This window comes from Thalassophryne amazonica, chromosome 1 (genome assembly GCF_902500255.1).
Source record: "Thalassophryne amazonica chromosome 1, fThaAma1.1, whole genome shotgun sequence".
Taxonomy (NCBI): Eukaryota; Metazoa; Chordata; class Actinopteri; order Batrachoidiformes; family Batrachoididae; genus Thalassophryne; species Thalassophryne amazonica.
In genome coordinates, this window is record NC_047103.1 from 46,556,620 (window position 1) to 46,572,849 (window position 16,230).

The following is a 16,230-nucleotide window of genomic DNA, read 5'->3' on the forward strand; positions in this document are numbered from 1 at the left end:
ATTCTGAACACTACTGTATAGGAAGTTGGTCCTCTCTATGTTCTCTCTGGCTTCCACCATGTGATCCTTTGTTGAACTCTCACTCTCTTCCTCTTTTTCACCTCTAAAGTAATCCTACAAACCACCGTCCTATGCTGTCTAGCTACACTCTCTCCTGTCACCACCTTACGGTCTCCAATTTCTTTTCGCTTCAATCTCCAACAAAGAATGTAATCCCATTGTGTGCACCTTCCTCCACTCTTACATGTTACCCAGTGTCCCTCCCTTTTCTTAAAGTCAGTATTCATTACAGCCATTTAATCCTTTTTGCAAAATAAACTACCATCTGTCCTTGATACCATATCTACCCATTGCTTCCTCATTACCTCTCTTCCCTTCACCAACATTGGATTAGATAGCAAGTTATTTGTACAACAGGTATCAATGTGTTCATATTGGTGGGATAAATTCTGAATTTTTGAAGTGCACTTGTGGGGTACCAGGGCTCAGTCCTTGGGCCTTTGTTGTTTCTTTTATATGTTAAAGACATGTTTGGTTTCTAAGTTTGTGAGTTGCATTTTATTTGATGATGACACAACTGTGTTTTGTAGGGGGGATCATTTGGGACAGGTTCTGGAAATGATGGAGACAGAACTTTTTATTTATTTATTTATTTATTCATTTAATATTTATTTCATTCATTTAAAAGAAAAAAAACAGAATAGCAGAAATAACAAAACTTTACAAACCCTTGAATGAAAAGGAGCAGATTGGAAGAACAAGTCTTATATTTTCTGCCCCTTTTTTACAATACAATCTTACAATATCAAGCATCATTAATCAACATAATTTAACAGATTACATTTCTATGACTTTGTCACATGCCACCGACTTATTTCGTAATTTTAACCATTATTTATAAGATTACATCCCTAACAGATTACATTTTAAACTTCACACATTCTAAACATTATTAACAGATTACATTTTGGCATTTTTGAACTACAGAAGTTCAAAGAATGGTTTGACTCAAATAAATTATTGCTTCATTTTGGTAAAACAAAGTGTATCATATTTGAAATAAATCCAGGAATTTATGTAGAAATTTACAAGTACACGATATTGATCTTGAACTTGTTGTTGTGTGGGCCGCTGAAGAGGAGGTACTGCTGGCCCACCACCACCAGAGGGCGCCCTGCTTGGAGTGCGGGCTCCAAGCACGAGAGGGCGCCAGACCTAGAAGAAGTGACAGCTGTCATTCATCCCCTGCCCCAGCTGTCACTCGTTCATCATCATCACCACCATAAAAGCCGGACTGCAACTCCACCTCCTCGCCGAGAAATCGACTACCATTCCTGAGGTAATCCGTCTCTGCAGTATTTGGATTAATCCACGTTTTGATCTCTGTTTGCAGCCGTTTATTCCTGTGGGACAGTTTTGTTGGAGCGGCGTATTGTGGGAACCGCGACGTCTTCGCCTCCCACTCCCTCCAGATAAGTGACTGACAGGAGCTGCTTGAGTGTATGATTGGAGGTGGAGGTGCTCCCTCCCATCAGTGTTGGACTGTGTATTACTGAGTGTGCGGACTCACACTCACACATCCTGTTTTTGCTTTCTGCCAGCAGTACCAGGGTCGACAGCCGGGAACAGAGGCCACCTGGGGACTCGGGACTTGGCGGCTCCGGTGTTCTTCAGACCGTTGGTGGTGGAAGCCGTGTGGAGTACGGCTTCTCTCTCATCGGGGGGGTCTCCTATCTTCGAGCCTGCCACACGTCACCTGGTGCTAATTGACTGTGCATATTTTCTGTGTCTTTTCGTTGTGTAGCGTCACAACATTAAATTGTTACCTTTTGGTTTAGTCATTGTCCGTTCATTTGCGCCCCCTGTTGTGGGTCCGTGCTACGACACCTTCACAACAGGATTTCTTGGCCATCGTCATGGACTCCGAGGGGCGTCAACCCGAGCTTGAACGGCCAATGGAAGAACCAGGAGCGCAGGCGTCAGCAGGAGGCGTGTTGAGTGAGCTGCAGCAGATCTTAACCGCCTTCACGGCTCGGTTAGACTTAGTGACCGAGCAGAATGTCCTCCTTAATCGGAGGGTGGAGGCTCTCACCGCCAGGGTGGAAGCGCACGAGCAGGGCGCTGCTGCAGCCGCTCCTCTGGCTGGTCCTGGGCCTGTATCAGACGTTCCACTGGTCGTTCAACGAACCCCCCCACCGTCCCCTGAAGCATACATAAGCCCTCCGGAACCGTACGGGGGCTGTGTCGAGACGTGCGCGGACTTCCTCATGCAGTGTTCGCTCGTCTTTTCACAGCGCCCTGTCATGTACGCATCAGACGCTAGCCGGGTGGCTTATGTGATCAATTTGCTTCGAGGAGAAGCACGCGCATGGGCTACGGCGCTTTGGGAGCAGAATTCACGGCTCCTAACGTCTTATACTGGGTTTGTACGGGAGTTCAAACAAGTGTTTGATCATCCCAACAGAGGCGAGACCGCTTCGAACGTGCTGCTGTCGATGAGACAGGGGCGCCGTAGCGCAGCCGAGTATGCAGTCGACTTCCGCATCGCGGCAGCGAGGTCCGGCTGGAATAACGTTGCGCTCCGCGCCGCCTTTGTAAATGGACTGTCACCGGTCCTCAAGGAGCACCTACTGGCTAAGGAGGAACCGTGGGATTTTGACGGGCTTATTGATTTAGTTATACGCTTAGACAACCGCTTAAACGAGCATCGTCGGGAGCAGGCCGGGGGGCGTGACCGGGCACGAGCCGTCCCTCCTCCTTCCAGTTCCGACAAAGTGACGTCGTCCCCACGCTTCACTGCCAGAGAGCTCCGTGTGGCTACAGCTCCCCCTGCTGAGGAGGCTATGGACACGAGCAGGGCCAAAGTAAAACAAACATCCGACAAAGGAGACTGGCCCGCGGGGAGTGTTTTATCTGCGGCTCATGTGAGCACATGCAGAGGGACTGCCCTAAACGGTCAAACTACAACGCCCATCCTTAGAAACTGGGCTAAGGGTGGGCCATAATACGCACGCGGGAAAACCCCGCAAACCTGCACGAATCCCAGTAACAATCCTGAGTGGGGATTTAACCCTTCATGCCCCAGCACTATTAGACACAGGGTCGGAAGGGAATCTGCTGGACAGCAGATGGGCAAAGGAAGTAGGGCTCCCCCTGGTGGCTCTGCCGGCACCATTGCAGGTGCGAGCACTAGACGGCACCCTGCTTCCATTAATCACACATCAGACTCAACCAATGACTTTGGTTGTGTCTGGGAATCACAGGGAGGAGATAGTGTTCCACGTCACACCATCTACTTCCCGAGTGATTTTGGGCTTTCCATGGATGGTGAAGCACAATCCCCGGATTGATTGGCCGTCTGGGGTTGTGACGCAGTGGAGCGAAACCTGCCACCGGGAGTGCCTAGGATCCTCAGTTCCTCCTGGCACTACGGCTAATGAGGAGGTCAAAGTCCCCCCCAATCTATCGGTGGTGCCAAAGGAGTACCATGATCTTGCTGATGTTTTCAGCAAAGATCTGGCGCTCACTCTTCCCCCGCACCGACCGTATGATTGTCCCATCGATTTGGTCCCGGGCGCTGAGTACCCGTCCAGCAGGCTGTACAACCTCTCACGTCCGGAACGCGAATCAATGGAGACCTACATCCGGGACTCCTTAGCTGCCGGGCTAATCCGAAACTCCACCTCCCCGATGGGTGCTGGTTTCTTTTTTGTGGGCAAGAAAGACGGCGGACTCCGTCCATGCATTGATTACAGAGGGCTGAACGAGATCACGGTCCGCAACCGATACCCGTTGCCCCTGTTGGATTTTGTGTTTACGCCCCTGCATGGAGCCCAAATTTTCACTAAATTGGATCTTAGAAATGCGTACCACCTGGTTCGGATCCGGGAGGGAGACGAATGGAAGACGGTGTTTAACACCCTGTTAGGTCACTTTGAGTACCTGGTCATGCCGTTCGGCCTCACCAACGCCCCCGCGACGTTCCAAGCTTTGGTAAACGACGTCTTGCGGGACTTCCTGCATCGGTTCGTCTTCGTATATCTGGACGATATACTCATCTTCTCCCCGGACCCTGAGACCCATGTCCAGCATGTACGTCAGGTCCTACAGCGGTTGTTGGAGAATCGGCTGTTTGTGAAGGGCGAGAAGTGCGAGTTCCACCGCACTTCTTTGTCCTTCTTGGGGTTCATAATCTCCTCCAACTCCGTCGCCCCTGATCCGGCCAAGGTTGCGGCGGTGAGAGATTGGCCCCAACCGATAAGCCGTAGGAAACTACAGCAGTTCCTCGGCTTTGCAAATTTCTATAGGAGGTTCATCAAAGGTTACAGTCAGGTAGTTAGCCCCCTGACTGCCCTGACCTCCACCAAAGTCCCCTTCACCTGGTCGGATCGGTGCGAAGCCGCGTTCCAGGAGTTGAAACGCCGGTTCTCGACTGCACCAGTTCTGGTGCAGCCTGATCCTGATCGCCAGTACGTAGTTGAAGTGGACGCCTCTGACTCAGGGATAGGAGCCGTGCTGTCCCAGAGCGTGGAGGCTGATAAGGTTCTCCATCCTTGTGCCTTTTTTTCCCGCAGGTTGACCCCAGCTGAACGGAACTATGACGTCGGCAATCGGGAACTTCTCACGGTGAAGGAGGCTCTTGAAGAGTGGAGACACCTGCTGGAGGGGGCGTCGTTGCCCTTCCCGGTTTTCACGGACCATCGGAACCTGGAGTACATCCGGACCGCCAAGCGGCTGAACCCCAGGCAAGCCCGCTGGTCTCTGTTCTTCGGGCGCTTTGACTTCCAGATCACGTACCGCCCCGGGACCAAGAACCAAAAACCAGATGCATTGTCCCGGGTGCATGAAGAAGAAGCCAAAGCGGAGCTGTCGAACCCCACCGAGACCATCATCCCCGAGTCCACTGTCGTGGCCACCCTCACCTGGGACGTGGAGAAGACCGTCCGGGAGGCCCTGACAAGAAGCCCGGACCCGGGGACCGGCCCCAAGAACAGACTATACGTCCCACCAGAGGCAAGAGCTGCCGTCTTGGACTTCTGTCACGGGTCCAAGCTGTCCTGTCATCCCGGAGTACGCAGGACCGTGGCAGTAGTCCAGCAGCGCTTCTGGTGGGCGTCCCTGGAAACCGACGTCCGGGACTACGTCCAGGCCTGTACCATCTGCGCCAGGGGTAAGGCGGACCACCGGAGGACGACGGGACTCCTCCATCCCCTGCCATTGCCTCATCGCCTCTGGTCTCACATCAGCCTGGACTTCGTCACGGGCCTCCCGCCGTCCCAGGGCAACACCGTGATTCTCACGATAGTCGACCGGTTCTCCAAGGCGGCCCACTTCGTGGCCCTCCCGAAGCTCCCGACAGCCCAGGAGACAGCAGACCTCCTGGTCCACCACGTCATGCGGCTGCATGGGATACCGTCGGACGTCGTCTCGGATCGGGGCCCCCAGTTCTCTTCACGGGTGTGGAAGAGTTTCTGTAAGGAGCTGGGGGCCACCGTAAGTCTCTCGTCCGGGTACCACCCCCAGACCAACGGCCAGGCAGAGCGGGCTAATCAGGAGTTAGAGCAAGCCCTCCGATGTGTCACCTCCGCGCATCCGGCGGCCTAGAGTCACCATCTGGCCTGGATCGAGTATGCCCACAACAGCCAAGTTTCGTCTGCTACCGGCCTCTCCCCTTTTGAGGCATGTTTGGGGTACCAGCCCCCGTTGTTCCCGTTGGTGGAGGGAGAGGTCGGTGTGCCCTCGGTCCAGGCCCACCTCAGGAGGTGCCGCCGGGTGTGGCGGGCCGCCCGCTCTGCATTGGTAAAGGCCCGGACGAGGGCTAAGGCCCATGCGGACCGCCGGCGTTCCCCGGCCCCCACATACCAGCCTGGGCAGGAGGTGTGGCTTTCGACCAAGGACATCCCTCTGTCTGTCGCCTCCCCTAAATTGAAAGACAGATTCATCGGACCATTTAAGATCCTCAAGATCATCAACCCGGCCGCAGTGAAGCTTCGACTCCTGGCTTCACTGCGGATTCACCCCGTCTTTCATGTTTCCCATCTCAAGCCACACCACACCTCGCCCCTCTGTACTCCGGGACCACCGCCACCTCCTGCCCGGACGGGCATCGACGGGGAGCCTGCTTGGACAGTGCGCAGGCTCCTGGACGTCCGTCGTAAGGGCCGGGGTTTCCAATATCTGGTGGACTGGGAGGGGTATGGACCTGAGGAACGCTCCTGGGTGAAGAGGAGCTTCATCCTGGACCCGGCCCTCCTGGCCGATTTCTACGCAAGACATCCGGACAAGCCTGGTCGGATGCCAGGAGGCGCCCGTTGAGGGGGGGGTCCTGTTGTGTGGGGCGCTGAAGAGGAGGTACTGCTGGCCCACCACCACCAGAGGGCGCCCTGCTTGGAGTGCGGGCTCCAAGCACGAGAGGGCGCCAGACCTAGAAGAAGTGACAGCTGTCATTCATCCCCTGCCCCAGCTGTCACTCGTTCATCATCATCACCACCATAAAAGCCGGACTGCAACTCCACCTCCTCGCCGAGAAATCGACTACCATTCCTGAGGTAATCCGTCTCTGCAGTATTTGGATTAATCCACGTTTTGATCTCTGTTTGCAGCCGTTTATTCCTGTGGGACAGTTTTGTTGGAGCGGCGTATTGTGGGAACCGCGACGTCTTCGCCTCCCACTCCCTCCAGATAAGTGACTGACAGGAGCTGCTTGAGTGTATGATTGGAGGTGGAGGTGCTCCCTCCCATCAGTGTTGGACTGTGTATTACTGAGTGTGCGGACTCACACTCACACATCCTGTTTTTGCTTTCTGCCAGCAGTACCAGGGTCGACAGCCGGGAACAGAGGCCACCTGGGGACTCGGGACTTGGCGGCTCCGGTGTTCTTCAGACCGTTGGTGGTGGAAGCCGTGTGGAGTACGGCTTCTCTCTCGTCGGGGGGGTCTCCTATCTTCGAGCCTGCCACACGTCACCTGGTGCTAATTGAATGTGCATATTTTCTGTGTCTTTTCATTGTGTAGCGTCACAACATTAAATTGTTACCTTTTGGTTTAGTCATTGTCCGTTCATTTGCGCCCCCTGTTGTGGGTCCGTGCTACGACACCTTCACAACACTTGTAAATGTAACTAAATTTCTTGGGGTTTTCACTGATGATCAGTTGAGTTGGAAAACACGTACAAATTATGTTAAATCAAAAATGTCAAAAGCCATTGCCATTTTGTATAAAGCACAAGACATCCTCTCCCAACACGCATTAGTTACCTTACATCATTACTTGTTCCGTACATGACCTATTGTATTGAAGTTTGGGGAACCACCTACAAAACAAATACAAATGCAGTATTTTTACTACAAAACAAAGCCATAAGAATTATTAGTAATAAGCAGTGGTGGGCACAGATAACCAAAAAATTAACTTCGATAACAGATAATCAGATAACGGAAAAGTTATCTTTGATAAAGATAAACCAATAAACCACCCAAAAATGTAATTGTCTCTGGTACGTTTGCAATTACTAAGAAGCTGAAATTGACTTTTAACACGATCGCTTTTGAAAACATCAAAAGCGACAAAAGACCCAAAGAATGAGCCAGTATTTCCATGTTTGACCATGCTGCCCCCTGTAGGAAGCTGCACAGACAAATCCTGAGAGCACCCACAACATCAGCTCTCTACTGATCATAATGCTCCGGTCAGGCGGAGGTCTTGAAAAATAAAGTCATACTAACTTATGGTTTTGTGAAAATACTGATAGAATAACTCCATTAATGTCAATTCTGTCATTTGTACAAAGTTAAAATATAACATATATCTTTTAATGTTGAATAATGCACTAATTCTGAGGTTTTGTAACAAACACAGACCGCAAAGCATTCTGGGTAAAAGTGCCTCTGCTAAACACTGATTGGTTCAGTCATTCATTATGTAAACCAACACGTTAATGTGACATGTGCCGTGTGTTGGTTTAAAGATAAATGTGCTTTTGTAAAATATTCCGTTTTTATTTGTAAAAACAGGCATTTTTACAGAGCCCTGAAAGTGTCATCGCAAAATATTTTGCATGTGGAGAGAATGTGCGCACGTTTTATTAGTGCCGTGCGCACATTTGATGATGTGCGCACATTTTATGATGTTGTAAAATGTACACTCAATATTAGTAAGTAAGTAAATTTATTTATGTAGTGCCTTTCACAGACATAAGTCACAAAGCACTTCACAGGTTAAAATGCAATAATAAATAATAAAAACATAGATAAAACAACGGACAAGGTTAACAATTGGTCAGTTCTGAAAAGCCTTATCTTGACACATAAATGTTGGCTTTACACTGTGCGTGTTTTGGCCATTTTTCAGATGATTTTTCATTCATGCGAGAATTTTTTGGACCAAGTTTCAGGTTAATCGTGCGTCCTGCATCGTGTAGTGGAGTAACAAGCTTTAACATCTCACGACCACCTGCTGCTGCTGAAGAGCTACAAGCATCCAACCGCAGAGCTGTCTTGTAATTTTTGTTGTTGTTGTTGTTGTTGTTTTGTTTTTAAACTTAATTAGTAAAAAAAAAAACATTTGCAAAGCCAAAAAGTTGATTTGACCACCATCTGACAACTGGGTCAAAATAAATAGAACACTGCCATCTACTGGTACCCAGACGCTTAGTACTTGGGGCGAATACTGCCATGAACACTACTGGCCAGTAGATGGCAGTAGCGGCCTTGAAAACTTGCCAAACAAAATTCCAGATAATCCGTGTCTGCTACATTTAAGATGCGTGGAATTTAACAAACGCAAATACAATAACTTCTATAAACCCAGAGAATATATTCACGAGAGTTTTAGGCACTAGAGTTTAATGCTGTTGTCCGTGGAGCCTGAACAGAGTGTCTGAAATGCATTTGTCCTGTCGTGAACGTCTGAGATTACCCTATGCTACCCATAATGCATTGCTGCCGGGCACAGCATGTGGTCACAAAACCTTAAAAATTCGCACATTACTTTAAAACGAAAACAAATATCTGATATTTTCACTTTATAAAACTTCAGACATGACAGTAATTTTAAATAACTTGTCCAAAATGAGTAGGTTAAAATTTGAACCATAAGTTAAACATGTATGCCTCTGGATGACTTGGGTGATATTGCGGTTATATCAGTATTGTATTAAAGGAAATGATTTTTTTTGGGGGGGGGGGGGGGGTCACCAGTTCTCCTTTGCCTACAGAGGATAGAATGGTTTCTTCTGAAAACAGCTCTTTTCTGTTTGCAGAGGGTAGATCAATATACCTTTTAGGAAACTTTTAACAGGTAGGTCTCAACTGCTTTTAAGTTTTAAAAATGTTTTTCACTGTTCAGCTTGGTTTACTACGTTATCGGTCTAAAAGTTGTCGGACGGCAATTCATCAGAAGATAATTAGTCGATGATGGTTTTTAAAGTTATCTAAAAAGATAATTCGATAATGAAAACATTATCTTCGATAATTATCTGTTATCGGATTATCGGAAGTGTGCCCACCACTGGTAATAAGCCATATTGTGAGCCAACAAATCCATTGTTTGTCTGTTTACACATTTTAAAATTTTTAAAATTTGCAGTCTGCATTCTAACTTAAAATTTTCAATGACAAAGAGCATCAAATAAACTCCCACAGCTGCAATGTTGTGTAATCTATGGATTTAGACTCATAAGAGTCTTTGAGAGGAACTCTGTCCTGGAAATGTGGGTGGATTTGTTAAGAATGGGAGGATGTTGATCCACAGGAGGACAGGGCCTCCTCTGTATCCTCCACAGATGAACAATCCAGCATTATACAACACTCCTTAGACTGTCACAGTGAGAGGATATGCTGAGAGATTTTTTTATGCTTTGGTGATGATGATTATGTTGCAGTGAGCAATTGAAACATTTTCTTTTTCTGGAGTTCCATCACTGACAGTGTGACGCAACTTATGTCAACACAGCTGAGGTCCTGTCCCTCTTCCACTACATGTCCCCCCCTCCCTCCTTCAAGGTGCATCTCTCCAAAGTCCCCATTGCTGTGGAGCCCTATTACAGAGAGAGTCTCCACGACATCCTCACACAACCGCATCCTGAGTGTTATTTGCAGACAGGAAGTGCTTCAGGGGAAGAATAAGGTGGGTGTTACCATGAAACGATGAAACACGATGGACTGTTCATACAGCTGTCATTCGAAAAATGCAAAATATCCCAATTTGGAAAAAACCCAAATGTATGTAACACTTATTAAAAGTATGATCTCAAATGCAATATTTGGCAAAGTTTTGGTAAAAGTTCCATTCATAGGAATAGAAGTTGAGCATCAATGAAAAAAATACAAATAAAGGACACTTATTTTCTTCTGCTAAATTATTTCTAACTAGAATAGCACTCAAAAACATGGCATAAGCCATCTGGAGGCATGAAGAGCTGTTAGGATGAAAACCTGGACAAATTTCTGATGCTATTTTTCGCTGGCCTGAGGAAGTACACAGTCTTTTTTTTTTTTTTTTTTTTTTTTTTTTGAAGTATCACCGACTATCTAACTGTTTTTCCAAGATGACTGAGAACAATTTTGGACTCCTATTTAAAGTTTGTGTTGGACTGTTGATGTCAAAGCACCACACCAAAATATAAGTCCCTTTTCTGCTGTTTATAAATTAATATAATATCAAATGACAAGCATCTATTTTAGCCGCTATGTAAAACAAATAATGAATGTTTTTACATTGGAAGTGAAATACCAAGGAGGGGTTTTTTGTTTGTTTTTGATTGTTTGTTTGTTTGTTTGTTTTTTTGGGGGGGGGGAAGTGGGGCATGTTTGGTTGTTTGTTTGTTTTTGGGTTGGTTTTTTGTTTTGTTTTGTTTTTGTTTTTTTGTTTTTTGTAATATACATATTTTAGCTTTTATTTACAGTAAAAAGTTTGGAACAAAACACAAAGCTTTTTCTGAGTGCTATAGTGCTGCTTTCAAGGCTGAAGTAAAAATGTAACAAAAGAATTACACATTAAGCTACACTGAATTCATGTTGTGAAGTTGGTCACAGTAGAAAAACAACTATCAAACAAATAAACAAAACGTTTTGTTTTTAAGTGAAAATTATAAATGCATTTTTGATTGTTCTTTTTATATATGTCGTTTAAATTTCCTCTGCAAATGGAAAGCTCACATGCACACATTTCTTTTTCACATCCCATCATTTTAAGTCTGAGAAAAGTGGACAAAATGAGGCCTGCAAGCAGTGGCACCTGTTTTTCATTCTAAGTGCTGCCGATGTTATTTTCCACAGACGGTGGGCGTTCTGACGGTGGCAGAGGCTGCTGTATCTGGAGTGTACCGTTGTGTCGCGTCCAACTCTGTAGGCGCAGATCAACTGGACATCGGCTTCTACATCACAGGTGTTTCACAATAAATCAAACATCCATGTGCATAAAGCATATGCAACATTCTGTATATGCTAACGCTACTGATTTGTGTCGTTGTTATTGCTTTAACCTCCACCTAGACACGCCAAGGGGATCTCAGAAATATGGTGGCTGATAGAGTCCCCAACCCTTCCAAATTAACACAACATATAAATCTACAGCATCTGCAATTCAACAGCAGGCAGATGTATCAAAAACATCTTTTTAAATGAAAAAAATGCTTGCAAATACAGAGAACACAAATATAACCCACAGTACATTTAAAAATTTGATTTGATAATGTGTCTGCTGTGAATTCACACAACATACCTCAAAACAGAAATGCTCTGCAAAGCTCCACAACACCATAGATGTACTAACAACACAAAAAATAGGTTTTTGATGGGAGGACTTATCTGGCTTCTATTGTTCTAAGCATTGTATATACAGAGGCTTGCAAAAGTATTCAGCCCCTTGGTATTTCACGCATTTTAATTTGCTTATGGCATTTCAAATACAAAAAGTAAATCAGGCTTCTTAATATAAACATTTGTAAAATTATCTTCCTTAGACTCAAACTGAAAGTAAATCTCTACAACTTGATATAAATTAATTAAAAATATAAAAGCCAAGATGATGGGTTGCATAAGTAATCAGCCCCTTTGGTATAATACTTGTAAATAATCAGTTTAATTGCCAGTTTTCTTCAGACAAGTCAAGGGATAGATACATGAACATTTCCAAGTCACTGAATATGTTTTCAACTTTATTTACATCAGTTATGAAGAAATACAAACAACATGGCACTCTATAGTAAATCTGTGTGGAGTAGACAGTTCTCAAAAACTGAGTGACTGTGCAAGAAGGAGAACAGTGAGGAAAGCCACCAAGACACCCAGACAACCCAGAAAAAGTTTTAGGCTTCTGTGGCTGTGATTGAAGAAATCGTGCAAATTCTGTGTTTTGTATCTCCAGCTATAGCTTCATGATGAAGTGGTATATCCGAGGGTCTTCTTTCACTAAAACATGAAATCTAGGCTTGCATCTCAGATGTACCTTCTGGAAATTGTAGGTAAACGTTCAGGTCTTCTTTTTAATAAAACCCTCCTCTGCTCCACTTCATCATGAAGCTATATAGCTCCACACTGTTTACTCCGCACAGATTTACCATAGAGTGTCATACTGTTTATATTTCTTCATAACTGATGTAAATAAAGTCCAAGACATATTCAATGACTTGGAAATGTTCATGCATCCATCCCATGACTTGTCTGAAGAAATGTGACAATTAACTGATTATTTACAGGTATTATACCACAGGGGCTGATTACTTATGCAACTCATCATCTTGGCTTTTATATTTTTAATTAATTTATATCAAGTTGTAGAGATTTACTTTCAGTATGAGTCGAAGGAAGATAATTTTAGACATTTTTATATTGAGAAGCCTGGTTTACTTTTGTATTTGAAATGCCATAAACAAATTAAAACGTGTGAAATACCAAGGGGCTGAATACTTTTGCAAGCCACTGTAAAAGACCAAAACGTGAAACCTATACTGGTGTATGAGGCTTTGGGTTTGTTGTCTAAATTTGCAGCACACACAATATCAATTTAAAGTGTATCCAGAAAGTATTCACACTGCTTCACTTTTCCACTTTTTGTTATGTTACAGCTTTATTCCAGCTCACAACACCCCATAATGACATGAAAAAAGTTTTTTGGAAATTTTTGCAAATTTGTTAAAAATAAAAAACTAAGAAATCACCTGTACATAAGTATTCACACCCTTTGCTCAATACTTGCTCAATGCCACAAGCTTGGTGCACCCATCTTTGGGGCAGTTTTGCCCATTCCTCTTTGCAGCACCTCTCAAGCTCCATCAGGTTGGATGAAGAACGTCACTGCACAGCCATTTTCAGATCTTTCCAGAGATGTTCAGTCACATGTCCAATCAACTGAATTTACCCCAGGTGGACTCCAATTAATATCTCAAGGATGATCAGTGGAAATAGGGTGGACCTGAGCTCAAATATGAGCTCTCCAGAGATGTTCAATCGAATTCAGGTCTGGGCTCTGAATGGGCCACTCAAGAACATTCACAGAGTTGTCCTGAAGCCACTCCTTTGATGTCTTGGCTGTGTGCTTAGGTCATTGTCCTGCTGAAAGATGAATCTTCACCCCAGTCTGAGGTCAAGAGCACTCTGGAGCAGGTTTTCATCCAGGATGTCTCTGTACATTGCTGCATTCATCTGTCCCTCCATCCTGAGTACTCCCCTAGTTCCTGCCGCTGATAAACATCCCACAGCATGATGTTGCCACCACCATGCTTCACTGTAGACATGGTGCCTGATTTCCTCCAAACATGACCCCTGGCATTCACACCAAAGACTTCAATCTTTGTCTCATCAGACCAGGGAATTTTGTTTCTCGTGGTCTGAAAGTCCTTCAGGTGCGTTTTGGCAAACTCCAGGTGGGCTGCCATGTGCCTTTTACTAAAGGAATGGCTTCTGTCTGGCCACTCTACCATACAGACCGGATTGGTGGACTGCTGGAGAAATGGTTGTCCTTCTGGAAGGTTCTCCTCTCTCCACAGAGAAATACTGAAGCTCTAACAGAGTGACCTGAAATATTCAAATAATCTTCTCCCAGCATTGCTTACTTAACCCTTCTGTAAGACTTCACTGTGTCTCAGCCTGCCTATACGTGTGACTTACAACAAAGTGATCAGTTGTTCGAGTGCTCTTGTACCCCATCAGATCAGGTCTGGGAACATGCACTGGTGCTGCACGTTGCCACGTCCACCACCACTACACAACTGTTTTGGATCCTTGATGGCAACCTCTCAAGCAGACAAATGTCTTAGTTAGCTGAGGAAAGGCTTTTTTTCCTTTGAAGACAACATGCTGATTGTTACTTTAGCGAGCCTGTGACACATTAGAAATGTAGGGGTGGTGAGTGTTTTAAGCGATCTTATGCGTGCTAAGCAGTTACTATGTGTGCAAAACAGTAACCTGTGGCTCTTATCGCTCCACTTCCCCATGCAGTGCACTTCCTTTTTCTGGCAGGTCCGCTTTATTTCAGGAGGCCTTGGGGTGTTCTGGAAAGATAAACACTATCTGCCATTAGGAAACTCTTGAGCCATTTCCGAGGGAAGTTTCAAATAGCTAAAGTAAATAAAAAGCCTTTTTACTGTATTTCTTTTACCCACAATAGCCATTCAACATTGTCATTATAGAGATTATAGAAATGGAGGTTCACTCATAAAGCTGATGTTTCAGCCACCATCCAAACTCACAGAGTCAAAAGAAGAAAAAAAAGTTAATTTGTTTAACAGGAGCTGATGAAGTTGTATATTTTATTTATGGCACCCTAACTCACATGCTCAGTCTCTCTCTGGTTCCTTGTCTCCTTATTCCACATCTCTGTCTGTGTCAGATGTCCCAGGGGGCTTCAGTGTAAGCCAGAGGGAGGAGCCTATAGAGGGGAGGGACCTCCACCTCACCTGTGCAGCCAATAAGTACCTGTACACAGCGCTGTCATGGCAACAGGCGAATGGCACCGAGGACGCCCAGTCTATGAGTCCTACTCTGACTAGTCAGCTCAGATCAGGGTTGTTCTCCACTTCTCTGGTGCTGTTGCTTAGCAACCTGACAGCCAAAGATTCTGGAACCTACCGCTGCTCCTGTCGCCACACCATCACAGGACATGAGACGCACCTGGACACACAGGTGGTAATCAAAGGTGAGGGTCAATAACGCATCGTTTTCCCCGTCATTGTCCTCTTCCAGTCTCCATCACAGCCTGCACACATGTTGGCTGTTTGCAAGCAGCAATGTCACTAAATATTAGCAACAGCTTCAATTCACAGCAGTTAACACAGGTCACCAAAGCCACACACATAAATGGAATTCATCCATTGTTGATGTTGTTTACTGCATTTTTCCACATCAAGATTTTTTTTTTTTTTTTTTTGTGGGAAAAATTATTACATATTATTTCAGAGAATGTTATTGCATAGTAACATGAAATAAAATGTTTTAGACCCATTTAATTGAACATTTATATTCCATTAAAATATTTGTAAGATATTAATAAAAAATATATTACTATTTAAAGCACATAAATATGATTAAAAGCTACCAATATTTAATATTTCTGTATTCATTTCACCTTATAAAATACAAAATATTTTAAGAGTGTTAAAAAATACATAATTTCTTTAAAGTGGTCTCCTCCTATATATATATATATAGAGAGAGAGAGAGAGAGAGAGAGAGAGAGAGAGAGAGAGAGAGAGAGAGAGAGAGAGAGAGAGAGAGAGAGCAAGAAGCATCTGTGTGAATGCGATCGTGGCTCGCATATGTATTTGTCAGATCAGCCTCAGCTTTCGGATATGGCTTGCGCATAGCACAATGATGTGTATCCTTTATTTTGAAACTTTGGGGAATTAATTTTCAAAACCTTTATGTTGAAACCTTTATTTTGATAAACACTGTAACATTTGTACTTCCAAGATGACATGTTCACTGATGTTACTGGTAGCAAAGTTAAACAACATCAGATAGTTCATATTGCTCACACCATTTCACATTAAATGTAGCCGTGGCTATTCGCACGGCAGCCGCGTCCATAACTCTCATTTGGCTATTTGCACGGCAAGACTCTGGTACGTATATTCACACGGCAAGACTCTGGTGGTAAAACTTGGAACTAGTATAAACAAACATACTGCATTCAAGATGTCTTAACTTCTTTAATATTTTTCTATTTTGATTTTTTTTTTTTTATTGGCCATGTCCACATTTCACTGTTCGCATGGCAAGACTCTGGTGGCAAA

The 16,230-nt window shown here is 45.0% G+C and overlaps 1 protein-coding gene across 1 annotated transcript in view; it reads left to right on the forward strand.

Moving 5' to 3' along the window:
* flt1 (fms related receptor tyrosine kinase 1) overlaps positions 1-16,230 on the forward strand; it is a 199,856-nt gene that overhangs the window by 124,365 nt on the left and 59,261 nt on the right. The window contains exons 11-13 of the mRNA XM_034169045.1: positions 10,001-10,124; positions 11,276-11,384; positions 14,829-15,134. Of these exons, the coding sequence (XP_034024936.1) occupies positions 10,001-10,124; positions 11,276-11,384; positions 14,829-15,134 (539 nt within the window). The remainder of the gene's footprint in view (positions 1-10,000; positions 10,125-11,275; positions 11,385-14,828; positions 15,135-16,230) is intronic.